The sequence below is a fragment of the Ceratotherium simum genome, chromosome 15 (genome assembly GCF_057802395.1).
Source record: "Ceratotherium simum simum isolate JZ-2026a chromosome 15, ASM5780239v1, whole genome shotgun sequence".
Classification (NCBI taxonomy): Eukaryota; Metazoa; Chordata; class Mammalia; order Perissodactyla; family Rhinocerotidae; genus Ceratotherium; species Ceratotherium simum.
In genome coordinates, this window is record NC_141914.1 from 29,204,852 (window position 1) to 29,226,549 (window position 21,698).

At 52.0% G+C, this 21,698-nt stretch overlaps 1 protein-coding gene across 2 annotated transcripts in view; it reads left to right on the plus strand.

Moving 5' to 3' along the window:
* Nucleotides 1-3,862: 3,862 nt before the first annotated feature.
* Nucleotides 3,863-21,698, plus strand: part of XXYLT1 (xyloside xylosyltransferase 1) — a 177,137-nt gene continuing 159,301 nt past the window's right edge. The window contains exon 1 of one of the 2 annotated variants that reach the window (XM_087439832.1): nt 3,863-4,456. In XM_087439832.1, coding sequence (XP_087295958.1) covers nt 3,953-4,456 — 504 coding nt within the window. In that variant the 5' untranslated portion in view covers nt 3,863-3,952. The remainder of the gene's footprint in view (nt 4,457-21,698) is intronic. The other variant, XM_004424801.3, reaches the window with a different exon arrangement.

The following is a 21,698-nucleotide window of genomic DNA, read 5'->3' on the forward strand; positions in this document are numbered from 1 at the left end:
TGTCTTGGAGTCTTGCCTTCTTGTGATGGAGACAGATGGGAGTGGGTAGTTTGTAGGTGGTCCTCACAGGATGGTTGAAGATGGTGCCTTGCCTGGACACTGGATGGGTTGGTGTTTAGAGACCACTTGTTGAGGCAGTGACATCGCCAAAATCTGAAGCATAAGGAGAGGGCTGGGTGAAGTTCTAGGGCGGTGCTTTTCAAACTTTGGTGTGTAAAAGAAGCACCATTGAGGCCCAGGCTCAGTGAAGATAAATGGGGCTTGCACCTTTGTGTTTTTACCAAGCTCCCCAGGAGCTTCTGATGCCAACCAGAATTTGAGAACCACTGTCTCAGGGAGAAACATTCCTTTGCATAGGAGAAAGAATTAAACGTTCTCTTAGAGGCCAGAAAGATTTTAGTATTGCCAAAGTGCAGAAAAGTCGTACCAATGTACATACCCTCATCTGCTGCAGAGGAAACTGCCTATTTCTCTGTGTTCTTGGCAATATTGGGTAGTAGTCAATACAGGAAAAAAAATGATAATCTGTCCAATGTTACAGATGTAGAAATTACACAACAGGAAAAACCAAGTATCTCTATAATCTCCTCTGGTCAGAAGTCAGAATTTGGTCGAAGTTCAAGTTAGAACCGAAGGGTTATTGTGCTTACCAAAGTTCTTTATCTACTAATTATACACCCAGATATATCTGTTTTAAGCTGAGAAAATAGCACATCACCATCGGACACACCACATACTTTTTCCTACTTGTCTATTTTCCCCTGCTAGAATATAAGCTCTCTGACGGGAGGGAGTTTTTTCATTGCTGTATCCCCTGGTGCGACCATGCTTGGCATGTGGTAGTCACTCAACATCTACTGAAGAAATGGCTACCTTCAAGTCACTATTTTAGCTTCCACTCAGCTATATACTTCAGGAAGCTGCAGCACTTATTTTTCCTTATAGTCAAAGAATTGGGAATGAAGAAGCTGGAGAAAAAAACCAGTCTCGAGTATTTTCCTGTGTCTACTGATTTCTGCCAGTGGTTAAGGTCTGGTGCTCTCACTGCTGCAGCCTGGGTTCGTTTCCAGTCAGGGAACCACACTACCTGTCTGTCAGTTGTCACACTGGTGGCTGCCTATTGCTGTGATGCTGAAACCTATGCCACCAGTATTTCAAATACCAGCAGGGTCCCCTGGTGGACAGGTTTCAGCGGAGCTTCCAGACTAACAGACTAGGAAGAAGGACCTGGCCACCCACTTCTGAAAAAATTGGCCATGAAAACCCTATGAATAGCAGCTGAGCATTGTCTGATAGAGCGCCGGAAGGTAAGAGGACGGTGCAAAAAGACCCTGCAGGGTTGCGCTCTGCTGGACACAGTGTCGCCAGGAGTCGGAATGCACTTGACGGTGCTAACAACAAAAAAACTGACTTTCTATGTAAAATTTAAAGTATCTTGTTATTCATTTCTTATCCATAAATGCCAGGAGTAGTGATCTTATAAAGATCTGAAAAATAAAATATTTGTTGAATAAATTTTAGAATAAGTGGCAGAGGAAAAAAATACTTTATTGATGGTATAGGTGGGGGGACTAGGAGGTGCAATTCCAGAATTATTTCTCCCTTATTAATGAACAGTAATTAAGATGTAATAATACAGCTGTAGCACACTGCTGTGGGGATTCTGGGGAACATGAACATGACAGCACGTCATAAGTCTTAATGGAGATTTGGGGTTTAATTTTTTTTTTTTCCCCCTAAAGCCCCAGTAGATAGTTGTATGTCATAGCTGCACATCCTTCTACTTGCTGTATGTGGGACGCGGCCTCAGCATGGCTGGAGAAGCGGTGCGTCGGTGCGCGCCCAGGATCTGAACCCGGGCCGCCAGCAGCAGAGCGCACGCGCTTAACCGCTAAGCCACGGGGCCGGCCCTAGATGTGGGGTTTAGTGTTTGTAAATAGCCAAGAAAATCTATAGCTGCTAAATTATTTTTTGGTACTTGGATATTTAGACTTTTAAAAAGTTTGGTGTTTCTAGCATAGTTGATATTTATTGTTTACTAAGTGTCAGGCACTGGTCTAACTGCTTTTTGTCTATTGTCTCTCATACTCCTGTGAGGCAGAGGTACTAGTATCTTCCCCATTTTACATATGTGCGTGATGGCAGCTCAGAGAGATTAAGTAATTTGCCTGAAGTCTGTCAATTTGTAGTGGTCGAGTGGACTTCCAGCCTGGAACTCCAGCTCTCTTAACTTGCTTTTAACAAGCCGAGAGAGCTTGCTGTCTCAACCACAGCCATCTGCTGAAGGTTGTGGTAAAATACACACAACTCAGAGCTTGAATTACTGCTTTCTGCGCTAATCTTGGCTCAAATCTTGGGCTTTGGAAGCAGTAAGACGGGTTGGGATCTTGGCTCCATTACTTACTAGCCAACTAGATTTGGGTGATTTACTTCTCTAAATCTCAATTTCCTCAATTGTAAAGTGCAAATAATAACCTTTTAAGAGTTGTGAGGATTAGATGAACTAAACCAAGAGACTGTTACTCAAGTGAGTTAATTATGCCATTGGGTTTCAAGGTGAGTAATATGTATTTAACTTGTTGCCAAGACTGCTTCAGAGGTCCAGTGTTTTTCAGAAAGTGTTGCTCCAATTGAAAAGAACAAAGAGTGAAAAATGAGATGAATTGTGGTTCTGGGAACCACACTTTGGGAAATAATGGCATGGCATGACAAATTGGTGAGAGAATTCCTACATGCGTTCGTCCATGCATTTTCACCTCCACCTCTTTCAAGCATGCAGATCATTTGTACATGTTTACTTAAACAGTGTGATAGGGGGCCGGCCCGTGGCGTAGTGCTTAAGTGCGCGCGCTCAGCTGCTGGTGGCCTGGGTTTGGATCCCAGGCGCGCACAGAGCCACTGCTTGTCAAGCCATGCTGTGGCGGCGTCCCATATAAAGTGGAGGAAGATGGGCCAGTCTTCCTCAGCAAAAAAAGGAGGATTGGCATGGATGTTAGCTCAGGGCTGATCTTCCTCTCACACACACACACATAAACACTGTGGTATATCATCAGTCCTTAGAAGTTAATGAGGTTTTTATGTCATTGGCAGTGTCCAACTGTCCATGGTCAAAACTGCCACTGTGTGACCTTGGGCAGGTTACCTCAATGTGCCTTAATTAAGAATTCGCAAAACTACCTGGTATATGTTAAGGCTCTTTTAAAGTGTTCAAGTTTGTTTAAAAAAAAAAAAAGTATCACAGTCTCGGGTGTTAGTTACTGCCCTGGGGTTCTCTGAACTACCCCGAAGTTTTGGGCAGCGGGGGCCCCCTGCTGGCCACATCCTCAGAGATGCCAAGTGAGGTGGGCAGGCGATTTCCACCTCAGGCGACATTTAACCTTACCGTGCATGGGGAAGGAGCTTGCTAGTTTAAATTCCCCAGCCCCAGCTAGTGTTCAAGGTGTGAAGGGAGACGGGGAGAGAACTTAAGGCCTCCAAGATATTAGGGGAAAAAAAGGTAGAGAGAGAAAATTTTTCTCTCTTTGTGCGTCCAGTTTAGTCTTTTTGCTAACCGAAGGTCCTGCGTTGGGGAGCCTCAGTTCCTTTCAAGGCTCAGCTTCGATTTCTAGCGTCTGGGGCTGGGCATTTAAGAGGGCCATCTCACAGACCGTACAGCCATCTGGCTTCCCCTTCGTCGGAGTCCTTACCGGCTCCTCCGACCTCGCTGGGGCGGCTGCTGCGGACGCGCGGGCCGTCTGGCCTCTAATCCCTCGGAGTCTAGGACCTAGCGGCTGCCGGACAGCCCTCGCCCCGCCTCTCCGCGCATCAGCGCCCGCGGATTGGCTCTGGGCAGCGCGGCTCCGCCCCCGCCATGGCTGCCGCCCGCCGCCGGGGCTGCTAAGTGGCTGCTGGGGTCTTGGTCTCCGCTGCCGCTCGGGCTGCTCGGGCTGCTCGGCCCGCCGCCCCGTGGCGCATGGGTCTGCTCCGGGGCGGGCCCTCATGCTCTCGGCCCATGGCGCGCCTGGGCGCTGTGCGCTCCCACTACTGCGCGCTGCTGCTGGCGGCGGCGCTTGCCGTTTGTGCCTTCTACTACCTGGGCTCGGGCCGGGAGACCTTCTCCAGCGCCACCAAGAGGCTGAAGGAGGCCCGCGCCGGGGCCCCCGCCGCGCCCTCGCCGCCCGCGCCGGAGCTGGCGCGGGGCTCCTTGGAGCCGGCCCCGGGCGCCAAGGCCAAGAGCCTGGAGGGCGGCGGGGCCGGGCCGGTGGACTACCACCTGCTGATGATGTTCACCAAGGCGGAACACAATGCCGCGCTGCAGGCCAAGGCTCGCGTGGCGCTCCGCTCCCTGCTGCACCTTGCCAAGTTCGAGGCGCACGAGGTGCTTAACCTGCATTTCGTGAGCGAGGAGGCCAGCCGCGAGGTGGCGAAGGCCCTGCTGCGGGAGCTGCTGCCGCCCGCCGCCGGCTTCAAGTGCAAGGTGAGCGGGGCCGCAGGTGGGGGCTCCCGGCGGGTGGCCCACTCGGTCCTCGGTGCGGTCAGCGGTCGGAAGGGAGGTGTCTTCGTTGCTCTGTCTACTGCCAACGGCTGTAGAAGCCTAACCCCTTAACCATGCCCCCACCAAATGTGTGTTCACAGCATGCTGGAGGCATCGCCCGGGGGCGTGTCCTAGAGCCAGTCGCGCTCAGCTTGTGCAGGAGAGGAGCCGCGGTGTTCACTGACCCCCTGGCTGGGTCTCCCCCCATTAAGGGGGGCCCCCTAGAGAATTGGCACGCCCCCTCTTTGCTAGCGTTGCAGGATTCAGCAGTGCCTTCAGAGTCGGCACCTGTTTTGATTCTCCTCCTCCTCCTTTGAGGATGGAGCAGGTCATTTCAAGGCACCAGTAGTCCTGTGCCGAGTCTGCTGGGCAGGGTCTTGGTGAGGCTGCTTGAATGGTTGACGTTGCAGTGACATTTCTCGTAGCTCTTAGGGTATTTCACTTGGAACTGGTCAAGCCCAGACACAGCCAGTGTGAACCATCTCATCCCCTCTCTGTGCCCCCTTCTCCTCTACCCTCAAGGGTCATGAACCCATTTAGAGAAGCTGCAGGTTCTTCCAAAGGAGGAAGAGAAAGCCTAAGAGGTACAGATATGATCTGGGGAGAGCAGAGCTAGCTCCCTGGTCCCAGGCTGGACCAGCCTGCCTCCGTCGCAGCTCCCACCTCTCCCCATCATGTAATTTTTTCTGGCTCTGCCTATCAGAGATTGGGTTCCTAGCTTAGTGTTAGTTGCTCAAATTGCTTGCCTCAGTTTGCCCTAATGGTTGCAGAGAGGGGCTCCAAGGTCTGATTTTTGGATTGGAGTAGTAGGTGATCTTAAAGGATGGAGATTGATGTTGAGGGAGGGGAGTGAAGCAAGAGTAGGGCTCCATGTATCTGTGCCCAGTGAGTGACTCAGGGGAGCTGCTACTAGGGTCCTGAGGGTTCAGGGGTCAGCTTTTTGTTGCCTACGGAATCAAGTCCCAATCTCTTGGTAGGGACGTCTGTGTTGTGAGCCTGGCCTTCCTCTCCAGCCTCGCTTCTTGTCCTTCCCCTAGGTGCACCTTAGATCTTAACTGTACTGAATGTGCCTTTACCCAAGCTGTTCTGTCTGTCCAGAAGGTCCTTACTTCCTTCCTGGGCCCTTGGCCACTTTTTACTCAGCTTTCACCTCCCCTGGGAGTGTCCCTAGACCCTGGAGATAGGCCGTGCCCAGCACTCCACAGCTCTCCATTCCTGCTTCCACCCCATCGAAGGTCTGTTCCCTGCCCAGGACAAATGAGCCCGTCAGGGACACCCACCACGGGGAAGGGCACCTGGGTCTGGATTTCATGCTGTAGGAGGCCAAGAGTCCAGGCCCTGGAGCTTGTGGCTGGAGGGGCCTGTGGGACCCACTGTCTGACCTGGGGTTTTTCAGCCTGGGGCTCATCCCACTTTCCCTAATTGGAATCTCCGGAGGTGGGGCCTGGTAACCTGTCCCAGGTGGTCCTTAGGACTCTAATGTTTGAGAAACTGTGCTAGTCAAATGGAGAAAACTGAGGGCCCTTGGTCATAGGTCCGGTCTGGACAGAGCTGAGATTTGACCAGCATTGTCATCTCTTCCCTTTCTGAGACAGAGGAAGCAACTCAGGCCTACTCCACGCCGTTGCCGGATCTCTGCCATCCCCGAATCCCAGTCTCCAGCTGCTTATTGCACACCCGCTGCTTTCCAGCCTACATGCCTTTGCTTATGTCGTCCCCTGTCAGGATGCTCTTTCTCTGTCCCCCTCCAAGTCTTGCCCATCTTCAGATACCATCCCCTCCTTGAAAGGCGTGTCTTCCTCTTCCTCCCTTGAGTACCTCCCGGTGCTGTGACTGTCACATCTTACCTCCCATCCGTATGCATAATGCCTGGCACATAGTCGCACCAGAAATATTGGTCCAGGGTCAGACCAGCCTCAGGGCCAGGTTCCTGTCTTGGAGTCTGTCTTTCATGTTCTGACTCCCTCCCTCCCTCTGCTGAGCCCAGTTCCGACAGCCATAGTGGTCACTCAAGGCCTAGAGGCAGCTGCAAATGACCTGAGGGAATTGACACCACCCCTGTTGAGGCAAGAGAGGTGAGGGTCCACGGCTTCTAGCCAGATGGCCGTTGTCAGATAAAGGTTTATCAGTTCCAGCATAAAAGTGCTTTTGAATTCATATTGTGTGAATCTGTTTGTGATAAAAGGTGCTCTTTTTTCTTTAAATGTGTGGTCCTAAAAGATTTTCCTCATTTTATTTGTCATCTAATTTTTTCTCAGGTTTGGACTATTCCTGAAAGGAATGCATCTTCAGGCACCACTTCACACATGCTGTTCCCTCTGCCTGGAATGCCCCTGTGCCCCCATCCTTAACTGGTGCCCTGCTTTCAGGTCTCAGCATACATGTTTCCTTGGTAAAGCTTTCCTGAGCCCTTATTCCACCCTCTCGTAGCGTCAAGTATTTTTCCATAGTAACAGTTATCACAGTTGTAATTATATAATTATTGAATGAATTATTTGTCTGCCTTGCTAGACTATAAATTCCTTAAGGGCCCTGACTTCTCTGAAACGTTGTATCCCCAGCACTACAGTTATGCTGTACATGTTGGAGTGCATCTTATACTGAGAATTATTTATTCAGTATTAATTAGGAAGAAGGAAACTGTAGAGATTCTCACCCTGGTTGCATCAGAGCTGGAAGGGATCTTCAAGAGCATATAGCACAACAGGTGAGGAGGCTTCCCAAGGCTGCTTGGGGAGTCGCTGACCGGCTGGGCTAGACCCCGTGACCTAGGCCAATGTTTTTCTCTTTGTACCATGTTTCCCCTTTAAGGAACACTTCTCCCTTATAAGAAAGGTAAGGAGGACAGTTCACTTCCAGGGAGAGTTGCCTTGAAGGGTGTTAGAACACCTTGGGAAGAGGAAGGTGGCTCCTTGCTCAGCCAACTGTGTGGAGACAGCCTGGGGGCTCCTCCTCCCTCAGGGTGGGCTCTGGGACCCCACTACGTCTCCAGGATGCAGAGCAGGGCTACCATGAGCAGCAGAGATGTGCTCACACCCAGAGGGCCATTTTCAAGTGACGTAGGAGCACCATTTTGCTGAAATGGTTGTGGAAATACATCATAGTGACCTTAGATTATGTTTTGGTTAGTTAAATATTAGCTAAAAAACCATTCACTTAGCCAGAAAAATCTTGTTTCAGTTATTATTGAAAGTCTTTTTAGAATCTACTGGTTTGTCTCCTAACAGTGGTTATTATATGCTGTCAAGGCGGCTCTGACTCCTGGCGACCTTATGAATGAGTGATGTACACAATGTCCTGTCCTCACAGCTCTACTCAGAGTTTTTTTCTTTTTCTCCTTCTCTTAAACTTTTTTACCTTGAAAACCCTATGATTAGTCACTCCTACAGTATTGGAGTATATTATTTGTTTGTTTATTTAGTAACCATCTGAACCTGCTGGGTTCCAGGTACCAGGTTAGGAGCTGCTTCTAGCCTATATAGTAGGTCTATATGCCTACTATTCTGTGCCGTAGGTCTAACGCCATAGAATCACCTGGCGACACTTATTAAAAATGCAGAGTCCTGGGGCCGGCCCGGTGGTGTAGTGGTTAAGTTTATGTGCTCCGCTTTGGCGGCCCGGGGTTTGCAGGTTCAGATCCTGGGTGCGGACCTATGCACTGCTTATCAAGCCATGCTGTGGCGGTGTCCCATTACAAAATAGAGGAAGATGGGCATGGATGTTAGCCTAGGGCGAATCTTGCTCAGCAAAAAGAGGAAGATTGGCAACAGATGTTAGCTCAGGGCTAGCCTTCCTCACCAAAAAAACCCCCAAAAAAGCCAGAGTCCTGGGCCCTGCCCCAGTCTGTGGGTCGGACTGTCCTGGGTGGGGCTGGGAATGTGAGTTTGTATGGGGCTGCAAAGGCAGGCATGGGAGTCCTGCTGTGAGGGGTACAGGAGTGCCTGGTGCTCTCCTGCCAGTCTTTCAGACCTGGTTCAGGCGTCCATTCCTTTGTGCAGCCCTCCCTGGGAGCACAGTGCCCGGCACATAGTAGGTGTTAAGGAAACATCTCGCTGAACAGCTTTCTCTCATCCACGCTATCCTGGCTCTGTTGGCATGGGAAAGCCTGCTGCCTTCCCCTTGCTAAAATGCTGCTTTTATTACATCATTTCCACTCAAAACCTCCTGGCTCCTGGCTGACTGTCATCCCAGGTCATTCCAACATTCTAGACCCGCAGCAGCTGGCTTCAGCTTCCTTGTCCAGACTTTCCTCCCTAAGCTGTAGAAAAAGCTGTTCCTTATCATGAAACTTTGCTTGCTCTGCCTCTGAGCCATCTGTTGTCTCATTTTGTCTGTCAAGTGGAATCCTACGCTTTTAAAACTTAGGTCAAGACTTACCTCTTCCATAAGCCTTCCTTGCTGTATCAGGTTTGATGGAATATGCCATGGGAACCCCCAAATAGTGGTGGCTTAAGCAAGATTGAGCTTTATTTCCCATCTCAATGACGTCCAGAGATAGGCATTCCTGGGCCTTTCGAATAAGTTATGACAGTCTGGGAAAGAGGCATAGGAGCTTCATGAAGTCATCTGGATCCTGGGCTCCTTCCAGCTCTTTGCTTCACCATCCCTAGGGAGTGGTCCTTGTCCTCATGGTGTAGGATGGCTGCCAGAGCTTTAGCCGTCACATCTGTGTTGCAGCAGCAGGATGCAGGTAGGACCAAAGCGGAGTACCCAGTTAAAAAGAGAGGTTCAGTTAATAAGGGAGGAGAGGAGAGCAGGTTTTTGGGTGGGCAACCAGCCATCTCCACCCCTCAGGAGCCCACCCTGCACTTTGAAGCACCAGGAATGACCAAGCACCTGCTGTGTGTGGGACCCTGAATTCACAGCTGCAGGGGCTGCAGGCAGGGGTCAGGCACAGCGCCTGCCATCCAGGAACCACGTTGCTTAGCATCACACTCACGTACATCCTGTCCTCCTGCAAAACCCAGTGGGGTGGGCAGGATATGGTCCTGAGGGAGTGAGACAGCGCTGAGTTTAAAGCCCCATTGCCCGTTACTGCTGGGTGACCGTGGGCAATCCCCCTCTCAGGCCCTCTGAGGCCTCCTCTGTAAAGTGAGGGTTACACACCCACCTCACACGTGGTGGTGAGGATTAAGTGCTGCCATGCTGTGGTGCATCCAGCCCAGGGCTGCTGTGTTGTGTGTCCAGTCTCACAACACAGTCCTACTCTGCTGACTTGTGGGGAGTTCAACACAATGAGCGTGCCCCAGAGCACCTCGCCATGACTCGGCTCTGACAGGGCCCTGTGGTCATCTCCCTCCTTTTCGGGGTGGCCAGCCCCTGAAGCGGCCTGGTGGGGCTCACCGCCTCTTTTGGTACACCCTCAAGCGGTCAGCAGTGTTGCTTCTTTGTGGTGTTTCTCCTGTGCTGTCACTGTGTTATCACTCAGAAAGCCCTTCTTTGAACCCCTTTTCTAAAGCAGCCCCCACCCCAGCCCTCCTGATCTTTCCCATCACCTTGTTGGTAGCACATATTCATTTGTTCATTCATTCATTCAACAGATGTTACTGAGCGCATATCCTGGGCCAGGCCCTGTCCTAGGTGCCTGTAACAGCAGGAACAGAACAGAGTCCCTGTCCTCACGGAGCTTACAGGGTTGCGGGGGATGTGTGGGAGGTCGACTTCCAACAAATAAGCGAGCACGTAGAGTGAGTCAGATCGTGATAAGGTGTGTAGAGAGAAGTAAGGCAGGAGAAGGACATGGGGAGTATGTGTCGGGTGGGGAGCTGGCGTTTGCATAGGTGGTCAGGGCCGGCCCCATGGATATGCTGCATTTGAGCCGGGGCTGAAGGAGCGAAAGGTGAGCTGTTGGACAGTCTGGAAGGGAAAGCTCTAGTCAGAATGCATGTGAGAAGACGTCACGTGGGGGTGTGCCCCACAAGTTTGAGAAAACATCCTGGTCACTTGTTTGCAGCCGGCCTCTCCCTACTAGAGTATAGTGTCCATGAGGGCAGGGGCACTGCTTACCTTCTTCATCTGTTGAGGTCGTCAGGAGCCCCATAAATGCCACTCCTATTTCTGGCCTAAGTTGGAAGTGATAGACATGGGGCAGGCAGCCTCCTAACCAGATAGACTTCCGGAAGGACAGGCGGCCCTGGACGGCCACAGGCCTCCCTGCAGGGATGGGCAGGCTCTCCGCAGGTAATTCCAGAGGAGAGGAGAGGGGAAGAAGGGACCTGGCAGACAAGACTCCCAAAGTCACCCATCAGATCAGTTTCTTCTCCTGCCTTAAGGGAGGCGTTGGTGTGCATGGTGGGGAAGGAGATGTCGGGTGGGGAGCAGGAGGCCAGGCGTGCTGGTCTAGTGGAGCCTCCTCCATATAGAAGGCACGAAACAATGGAAACGGAGGTGCTCCATCTTTCCTCCATCACTGTCATATTCTTAGCACAGTTCCTGACACATTTTAGGCTCTCAATAAATATTTTTAGTTGACCGATTGATGGCTGTATTAATTGAACCCAAGAAATCCTTGAAGAGTGCTCGGTGATCTGTCCCTCGTCCGTCAAACCTCTGCCTCCTCGGAGCGTGACACTGGGTTGCTCAGTCTCCAGATGACAAGTTAGGAATAAGAAGGGAGCCGTGTGCATTCCACACTTAAAGTGATCGGTGGATTCCAGGAGGAAGGTATGCTGAGTCCTAGGAGTGACTAGACAGATGGGAAAGCTCTTGGTCACACTAGGGAATTTCCAGAGTTTCCTTCACTGCAAGAAAACTTAAAACTCTGCATGGCTTTGAAAAGATGATAGCTCAGCTCGTAGCTGGGGCTTGAAAGAAGCCTGAGTGTAAAGACCTCGATGCTGGCTGTCTCACTGATGAAGCTAATGACACACAGGTGACATTGAAATGCAGATTCTCCAGCTGGTCAGAGCACCAGGCACTTGGCACCAGAATGAAACTTTCGAATAAGTTATGACAGTCTGGGAAAGAGGTGATCAGACAAATGTGTCCTGAAATGAGAGGCTCTGAAAAGATAGGCTGACATTTTATACTCCAGAATTTAGAGAACAGTGGTATTTTACCAAACTCATTTAACAGTAGAACTCTTAAATTATAATACGTGCGTGAAACAACTGTTTGTGTACCAATGCATGTTTCTCATGGAAAACTTTACTCATGGATCTGTAGAGAATAACTTTGTATAATATTATTGTATCATATACAAGAAACTCTGGATAATTTCACAGGTATGTGTTGAAATGATAAGGCAAAGCCCACAACATAGGCCAGGGATCATCATATAGATGAAATACGCTGATACATGGGTGATTTGTAAATGTTGTGGGGGCCTCAATGCACAGATGAAATGTTCCAGCTTTGGGCATCAGTGATTCTTCACGATTTCCTGGCTGTTCTGTTTCCATGGGCCATTTTAAAAAGACAGATAATTACATTTTTTTGCAATGTAAAAAAACTAATATAATTTACATACTCTAAAATTCACCCATTTTTTAAAATAATTTTATTTATTTATTTATTTTCCCCCAAAGCCCCAGTAGATAGTTGTACATCATAGTTTCACATCCTTCCAGTTGCTGTATGTGGGACGCGGCCTCAGCATGGCCGGAGAAGCGGTGCGTCGGTGTGTGCCTGGGATCTGAGCCCGGGCCGCCAGCAGCAGAGTGCACGCACCCAACCGCCAAGCCACGGGGCCGGCCCTAAAATTCACCCCTTTAAGATACACAGTTCAGTGGTTTTTAATATTCACAAGGTTGTTTAGTCATGACCACTAATTCCAGAACATTTCATCACCCCAAAAAGAAACCCCAGAACTATTAGCAGTTATTCCCCATTCTCCCTTCTCCTAGCCCTGGCAACCACTAATCTGCTTTCTGTCTCTATAAATTTGCTTATTCTGAACGTTTCATATAAATGGACTCATTCACTCTGTGACCTTCTTCATCTGGCTTCTTGGCATAATGTTTTTAAGGTTCATGTTGTAACGTGTCAGTACTTCATCCCTTTTTATGGTCAAATAATATTCCATTGTATGGATATACCACATTTTGTTTATCCATTCATTAGTTGATGGATATTTGGGTTGTTTCTGCTTTTTGGTTATGATGATAATTCGCTGTAAATACTCATTTACAAGTTTTTGTGTGGATATGTTTTCACATCTCTTGAGTATATACCTAGCAGTGGAATGGCTGGGTCACATGTAGCTCTCTTTAACCGTTTGAGGAACTGTGAGACTGTTTTCTGAGGTAGCTGTAGCATTTTTCATTCCCACCAGCAATTTCTGAGGGTTCCGATTTCTCCACATCTTCACCAGCACTTGTCTGTCTTTTTGATTATAGCTGTGCTGGTGGGTGTAAAGTAGCATCTCATTGTGGTTTTGATTTGCATTTCCCTTATGATTAATGACGAGATGATTATATATTGATAAGGTCAACTGCATAAATGTATTTGGGGGCCGGCCCCGTGGCTTAGCGGTTAAGTGCGCATGCTCTGCTGCTGGCGGCCCGGGTTCGGATCCCCGGCGCGCACCGACGCACCGCTTCTCTGGCCATGCTGGGGCCGTGTCCCACATACAGAGACTAGAAGGATGTGCAGCTATGACATATAACTATCTACTGGGGCCTTAGGGGAAAAAATAAATAAATTATAAAAAAAAAAATGTATTTGGTATTTTTCTTACATATTTACCAAAATGCATTTTACAAGAAAAACCAGGTACCTTGACTCTCTCCTCCTCACCCTGAAAGATGTTGTGCCATCTCTGGAAACACTTGTATTCTGGAGAACACGGTTTGGAAATGTCTGATGCGTATAGTGATGTTATGCCTAAAACCAACAAGGGGGTGTTATAGTATTAAGACTTGATTAGGAGAATAATCAACAGTCATTAGGAGAATAGCAACATTTGTTCAGCACTTTAGAGCTATAAAAGAGCTTTCACAAACATCTCATTGGAGCATCAGTGTGACGGTGAAGGACTCCCCAGGGCTGAGAGATTGGGGACTTGAGCTCCCACACTAAGCCATGGGGCTGGGCTTGGTGATGTGCTTTAGGGAGTAGGGGGCACCACAAGACAGAGAGCTAGTGAGGGGTGGGCTGTAGCCCACCTCACAATCTGCATCATCTTCCCAAGCCACCCCCAAGTGCGTACATTCAATCTGAACAGACGGTGGTTGCTGCCAGTGCAGCTTCAGTCTCCCTCGGCTTCACAGGGCATCTCAGAGTCACCAAGCATTGGAGCAGGAAGGAAACTCTGAACCTCTGGGTGCAGCATCCTCCCAGTGACAGACTTGGGGCAGAGTGACTTAGTGCCACACAGAGCTGGGGTTAGAACCAGCCTGGGTCCTTCCCTGTTCCATTTGAGTGTCAGCGTTAGCAGCACTGGGTACCTTTTGGAAGGGTGGGTGAGAGCCAGCTCTCCCTACCCCCACAGCAGAGTGGGCAGGGCATGGGGCCGTCCAGCCGGGGCTCAACTCCCTGTGTCCCCACGGATCTCTGACTGGGAGTGGGGGCACTACGCTGAACCCCAGGAGGTCGAACCCCAGGAGGTCGAACCCCTGCCGATTCCTCGAGGCTAGTTTTCCAGCTGTCCTGTGCTTGAGACGGACCAAGGAGTTAGTACTGGGGGAGCCGTATCCCTGGAAGGGGAATCCTGTGGTGTGTCCTGTGCTTGAGGGTGCGCGCTGGAAGGAGCTTCAGGGCTAGAATCCGCGCGCGGGCCTCCCCGACCAGGAGGAGGAGGAACAGCGGGTGTGCAGCCCACACTGGACCGCCGGGCACCCCTGCCGGTCACGGCGTCCACCCTGAGGCCCGCGGGCAGTGGGGCGGAATTTGCCCTCCTGCTCCCGGGCCGACGAGCCGAGTGCGGCGCTCCGCGCGGCCGCTGGGGGGCGCCGCTGCACCGCGTTTGCTTGGCGCGAGCCGGGCGCCCGGCCCACGCTGCTTCTCTCACCGCCGAAGTCTGGGGCGCACGCAGAGCTCTTTTTGTTCTTTCTCCACGAGCGTCCCCCTCCCTTTCCCTCCGTGTTTTAGAAAGGAAGACTGAAATGAAAGGGAGTCTGCGTGGCGATTGTGGGCGGTCATTTCCTTCCTGCGCCGGTGTAAACCTGCTTTGAGGCGGCCCTTTGAAAAAGGTGGATGAAAAAGAAGCCGGGATCCTGGCTGGAGAAGCCTCCAGTGCTTCCCTGCAGCACAGTCGGAGGGAAGCGTGAGGACCGGGGTGGGGTGTGTCCTTGCGCGTCGCAGCCTCCTCGCCCCTCCTTGGTCCCAGCCCTGTGACCCCAGCCAGCGCCGCCCACGGGCCTCGCAGCTTCCCAGGGCGCATCCTTTCCCCTCAATCTGCGGTCCCCATCGCACCTAGCACGGGCCCTCCGGGTGAAAGGAGGCGGGCTTCCGCTTAAAAGGGGAAAGTGTGTCTCTCGGAGCCGCGTGAACGTGGAGCCCTCTCACCCACGATGAGCTCGGTTTGCGCTCGCTCTGTAGCCCCAGGCATCCTGGCACTTGGTGGAAAGTTGGGCAAGTGGCCCGAGTCTCCGAGAGAGGCAGGCGTGGTGGGGAGGGGCGCATGCGCCTGGGTGCGGGTCCTGGCTCTGGTCCTGGCAGGCCGCGTGCCTGTGGCCGGGTTGCCTGACTGCGTGGAGCCTCCGCGTCCTCAGCTGTCGGATGGGCTCGGATCCCACCACATGGGCCCCGTCTGAGCGGTAAATGTGAGCGTCCGCAGCCTGTCTCTGGCGGACGGAGACCGTTAGAGGAGAGGAGGAGCCCGCCTGCGGCCAGAGGGGTCGCCCAACTGCGGCCAGAGGGGTCAAGAAGGGCGGCTGCCTGCGTCTCCCGCACCTGGAGCAGGCCATCTCGGGTACCCGGCAGGGCCTGGGAGGGACTCCCTGCTTCCCTCCCTCACACCCTTTCCCATCCAGGACTCTTGCCTTTGGCCTCTGCCACTCACACTGGCCTGTGGGTTGCAGAGGGCTCGTCAGGATGACCAGGACATCACCTTCTGCCCTTCCCACCCCCAGACTGCAAGGCCCTTTACTAGAGACCCTGGCGGCAAGAGGCGAGTCTGTGCTCGCATCTCTGTGTGCTCCCATCCCTGTGTGCTCCCATCCCTGTGTGCTCCCATCTCTGTTTCAAGTGCCTGTTCTGAGCAGCAGAGCCAGGCCCTGTCAGCTGGCACAAAGCCTGCTGTTAACTTAATGAGTTTTAAATTAAAGCCATTTGTTTTATTTATTGGGGTAATTACTGTTAAGCAGCCCCGATTAAGTGATCCTCCTGCTGGTTGGACGGAGTGTCCCAGAAGCTGGCCTCTGTTGCCCTGCTCTGGTCCTCGGGCCTTGGGAGCACTCTTGTGCTTTCTGACCTCCTCTTCCTCTCCTCGCTGGAGCTCACCACCCGCAGAGTCTGCCCTGCCTGCCAGGGAGAGGCCTTGGGGCCCGAGCGCATGGCTTGGAGCCCAGGACCTGGGCTCAGATGCAGTCTGTGACATTTGGGAACAGTGTGGCCCTGGGTGTAACCCCTCTGAGCCTCCATCCCCTCACACATGACCTGACAGGGTGGCCATATGGTAAAATGAGGCAGCATGGGGCCTGGCACATGGCAGGTGGCTAATAAATGGTGGCTGCTACTGATGGTACCTGAGTAGGTGTGTTGGGAGGAGGGACCCTTTTCTCATCATCTTAGAAGGCACAATGCCTGTTGATTCAATTGGAGGGCAGTGGAGCTAGCTCAGAAAAACAGCGTTCTGGCCAGGTTTCTCTCAGGGTGTCTTAGTCTGTTCAAGCTGCTGAAATACCACAGACTGGGTGGCTTATAAACAATAGAAATTTGTTTGACACACAAACATTTGACACCCAAACACTCAGACCATGGCGCAGGTGTCCTCATGTTCTTTCCAGTCATCTTCAATTCCCCAAACTACAGTGTTCTCTCCTGCTCTGACCCTCCCCTCATCCCCCCAACACCCCTTAACAGTGCACTGTTGGTCTCTCTCTGAAAGCACCACTGTGGCCTCATCTGGTGCTCAGCTGTGCCCATGCTTTCTCTTTTCTGCTAGAAGGAAGAGGCCCCTATCTTCCTCTCTCCCTTCCTGACTGTGCCTAGCACATGCCTGGCTCTGGGCAGAGGCTCAGCAATGCTAAGTTGATTTCACCTGTGTTCTGGAGCAGGCGCTGCTGTTTCTTGTCAGGATGGTGAAGCCGGATCTGTGCTTCGTAGTCTTTGTTTAGGCAACATGGGCGATCCTGCTGCATCTTCTGGAGGATGGAGTCTTTGAATGTTCCTTTCTAGAAGTTCCAGTTCTAGAAGTTTCTAGTTCAAACTTGTTTATAGTAAACTGTGAGCATTTCTCACATTTTGTTTACCTCTTCTTAATGGTGTTTGATTTGTTTTCTTGGTCTGAGTGCACACACCAGTTGTTCATAATCTTTTTGGGAATTCAGTGAAGTATAAACTGCAAGTGATTTTAAAATGCCAGGCTACTGGGGAGACCCACATACCCCCAGAGCTTGCTCATATGCCCCGCTCTTGCCCATCTCTCTGATTGGGGTCTTGGGCCTCACCTTCTGTGGCTCATACCCCACTGAGTGCTGTGAGGGGGCCCTGCTCTTGCCAGATCATCTGTGAGACCTGCCCAAATGGTCAGGCTCCTTGAGTCCTGGTCAGCGTGGGATTCTGGAGGGGCGTCATTGGCTCTGACAGGTGGACAGGAGGATTAGTCGTTGTTTGAAAAACCTCTACAGGATCAGGCATAGTGCAAGCTTTGCTCAGAGTGCCCCAGGCCACCTACTGTCTGATGGGGGCAGGAAGACACGGGGTATGGGATTCCAGGTGTGCCCGGGGCTGGCTTTGTGAGGATGGAGGGGCCGTCTGTGGGAGTCCTTGAGCTTTGGGGATGTGCCTCCATTGTAAGTGGCTAGGATGTGACCCTCCCATCTCACAGAGGAAGGAACTGAGGCAGTTGGGACAACAAACTGGCCTTGTCTCCTGTACGTGGCAGGGGAGTGGCAATCTGGCTGAGTGACTGTGTGGCTTTCCGGTTTGTTGGCAGAGGTCAGACCTAGTCTGGGCAGTCAGGACTCCAGATCAGGCAGAGGGAGCCACAGAGCCTGTGCCAGCCCGGCCATCTCTGGGAGCGGCTGGCCTCCCGTGGCTCTGCCTTGCTGAATTTATGGTACACCCCGATGCACCCCGAGCCATTTACGCCTCTGGGACTTTGCTCAGGTGCCTCATCTCCTGGAACACCCATCCCTCCCTCCATCTGATTAGCTCTTTTTACCCTTCAAGATTGAGCTCTGGTGGGTGCCCCTTATGTGGGGAAGCCATCCCTAACCACCCCACCCTCGGTTAGCCCTTGTCTGAGCTCCCGCTGTGCTCCTCTGCAAGCTCCTGGAGGGAGGGCAGTGTCTTACTTCCTTCTGTGTCTCCAGGACATAGTGTAGCACAGGGCCTGCCATAGAGTAAGACGTGGCACAAGCTTGTTGAACTGGAGGAGGTATTTGCAGCGCAAGTGGGCAGATAAGTATAAATGCAAGCTGGGAGGCTGTGTCCTGGGGCCCATGGGAAGGGATGGGCTGCCACACCCCCGTGCTCCTCTCAGACATCCTGTGAGCATGCTCTTGCACATGTAGGATGTGGGTGGCCAACATTTAGAGTTCTTGGCTGTCTGTAGAGGCCTCTCGATTTAAAGAAGACTTCCTTGTACCTTTTAATGCAGTTCTCCAGACAGGAAGTGTCCAACCTGAGACCTGCTGGGAAGATCCAGGTCTGTTTTGGAGACTTCTTTCTGGTTTTCAGAACTATCCCCATTGTATTACTGTGAAGAAACACGGACGCTGGTCTGGGGGAGGTGGAGGAGCTTGGCTTGTGTTTCTGTCTTAGAGGCTTCACCTCTCTCTCTCACCTTACACAGTTAGGGAGGTTGGGGCTGCAGTGACCACTTGATCTGCCCAGAGCCCCCAGCTGGTAAGGGCTGGCTATTCAGGCTCTCCAGTAAGCAGCCTGGCCCCTGCCCATAGGTACTCACTCTCAGCTGAAGTATGGTGGACAGAGTCCTGTCCAGGTATTGTGTTCCTGGGTTCTAGGGCTTCCACTGGCAAGGCCTTTCGTGTCTCTGAGCCTCATTTTCTCACCTGTAAGATGGGTAGGGACATTCCAGCCCTGAGTAGTATTCCATCGCTCTCTTACTGGCATATGGAAACTGGGTGCTGGGAAGTTGTAAAGCACACGTCCTTTCCAGACCTTTCCTGAATGGAGGGAGAGAGATTGGGGGGTCTGGAAGCCAGTAGTCCCTGGAATGGCTCTGACCAAGTGCTCCTTGCTGACTCTCCTTCCCCCTTTGGGAGATATGGGTCCATTTCTCAGTCTCTGCCCCAAGCCAGGCTGCACCTCAGGATGAGGGGGGAGATATGCAGAACCACCCGAGCTCTCAGGTGTTTACCATCATGGTCAGTGAGAGCAACAGTTGCCACCATGTCAGTGACAGGCATCCTGCTAGAGTCTACCTTTGTTCTCTAGTTAATCCTCAGAGCAGGCGGTCCAGTGAGGAGGGAGGGATCTCCCCCAGGACGAGGCCTCACGGATGAGCATCCTGACCACAAAGCAGGTTTAGTCGCTTCCTCAGAGCCACACAGCTACGAAGTGGCTGAACCGGGGTGGGACCTGGTTCTTCTGACTCTTAAGGGGTGTTCCTTAATGCCTGTAATGTCTGTTTATTTTAGTCCTTCCAAACAGGGAGTACTTTTTGAGAGCTGGGGTCCCCCCAGGAGGGTTCCCACGGCGTCCCTGTGCCTACTGCTCGCTGGGGCCGCGTGCACCCTCCTGCCCTGGTCAGCAGGTTGAGGGCCCACTGGGTGGCCTTGCGAAGAGCGGGGGAACCTCAGAGCCTGCCTGGGGCAGATCTCTTAGTCCTCCTCCAGGTTCTGCCCTATAGAACCAGCTGGGAGCCTTGGTTTAGTAGGTGGGATCTTAGAGGACCGTGATGTTCAGAGTCCCACCTCCCAAGCGACTTGCTCAAGGCCACACAGCTTGTCAGTGGACGAGGGATGTGGGACTCAGGTCTCCTGCCCCCCACTGTCTCCCTGCCTGCTATCCCTTTTGTGTGTGTCTGAAGCCATTTCTGACTTGTGCTGGTTTCTGTGTGCTTGTTTGTCTTGTTTTTGTTCCCAGCCTGACACATTTTTCCGATCTTGCTCACCTGTGCCTGCCCTGCAGTCGCTTGTGTTTTGTGTACGTTGAATGGCTTTGCTTCACGCCCCGCTGAGCAGCTGCTCCAGAATGAAGCTGAGCGGGCCTCCTCAGGTGCAGGCCTGGAGCCGCTCTGAAAGGCACCCACCGACCCTTTGCCTGGCCTTGCTCAGCCCACTGCCGGCCTCGTGGGGACTGAGCCTGTGTATGTCTGTGTAGGGCATTGTGTGCGTGACAGGGGTGGTATAAGGAATCCCACTGCTGTCTCCAGCCTAGGTCTGCACCCCATCAACCCCAGTCCTGCTATGTCTATTATAAGGATCTCTGGGTGCCAGGGAGCAGGCTCCCCATTATGTGAGCTGATCTATAGGATGCACAGTAGGGGCCCTGCATAGCTCTTTTTCTGCTGGTTCAAAGTCCAACTAGCTCATCTTTAAGGTCCAGCTCATGCACCCCACCTGGAGAGTCTACTCTCTCTGATGCTCTGTTATCCCCTGCTCTGTCTGCATTGTTGGTGAAGCTGCCAGATGGGTGGCCTCCAGGGTAGGGTCCAGGTCTGATATCTCTCCCTCCTGATACATGCAGCCTAGTGTAGGGGTGGGCTCGTGTCTCTTGAATGAGTATGGTGTTGGCTACAGATGGGCCTGGGTCAAATTCCAGGTCTTCCTCATCCCTTTGGGAGGCAATGGGTAGTTGTTTGCCTTCTCTGAACTCCTTCCTCATCTGCAGAAGGGGCACAATAATATCACCTACCTCAAAACGTTGTGGGGATGAAGTTAAATTAATTAACGTGTCTAAAGGATGTATTTGTGCCAAGCATGTACCAGATGTCTGCTGTGGACCTTAGGCACGGCTGCCCCATCCCCTGTGAAGGCCATCCAGGTCTGCGTCCTCCCCTCCAGCAGCCGGACCCTCTCTGGGTCCACCCCTACAGTACCATCTCATGGCCCTGCCCCTCCGGTCTGCACCTGCTCATCCTGTGTCACAGGTCAGATCCTAGTACAGGTGGCCACGCCTGAGTTGGCTGCATGGATGCTTAAGTTTGTCTTATAAAAGAGGAATTTTGGCACAGAAACCCCTGGCCCACATACTTTACTATATCCTGTATACGTGCCGAGTAAGGGTGAGGTGGTGACTGAGCCCAGAGGGGTCAGCTGAGCAGCGTTACACCCTGTGGTCCCCAGTTTTCTCACAGGGGAAAAGGAACAAGCTTTCAGCTCAAAGGAATGGCTCGTAGGGAGGAGACAGTGACTTGGAAATACCCGTAGGGAAGTGGGCCTTGTGGTCGGCAGGGCGAGACACCCTGCGTTATTTCGGCTGCTGACTACTTGTTTTAAGGTAAGTTTAACCTGTGGTCAGTGGAGGGTGGGACTTTGGTCCTGAGTCCCTGGGAGTGGGTCACTGGAGAGCAGGCAAGTCTTGCTTGGTCGCTGCTGATGTCTGAGTCATGGCCAGAATCGTGGGTCCCTGATCGTCCACTTAGGTCCAGCTGTGCCTCTGGCCCACTCAGCCGGGAGGGGCCTGATGGATAGGGCATGTGCTGCCCAGCCTCAGGGGCACTGGCCACCCTGCAGTCCATAATGGAAGGTGCTCCCTGGTGTGAGCTGATGGCGGGCGCCCCTGTGACTTGTCTGAGAGCATCATTTCTTCCACGTGTTCCAGTTTAAAACTCAACCTATCTAGTGACTCCCTTAACCAGTAAAGGGGGGAGAGCTAATTTGCAGATGATGTAAGACGTTATGTGGGTTGGTTCCGTTTACTTGTCTGTTCTTCAGACTCAGCAGCTTTTACTTGGATCAGAGCGTGAGCAACTGAAGTTATTTGCCGATATGGCTCTCTCAGAGTTGCAAGACTTTTAGGGCAAATGCAAAATGAAAACATTTCTCTTTACTTAAGGCAAAGGCTCTGTCTTAAGCAGCTGGCTTTGGGAGATGAAATATGACCTTGCTACTCAGCCTCCTGATTTCTGGAGCTGTTGACTTCCAACCCCTTGTCTGTGACATGTGCGGCA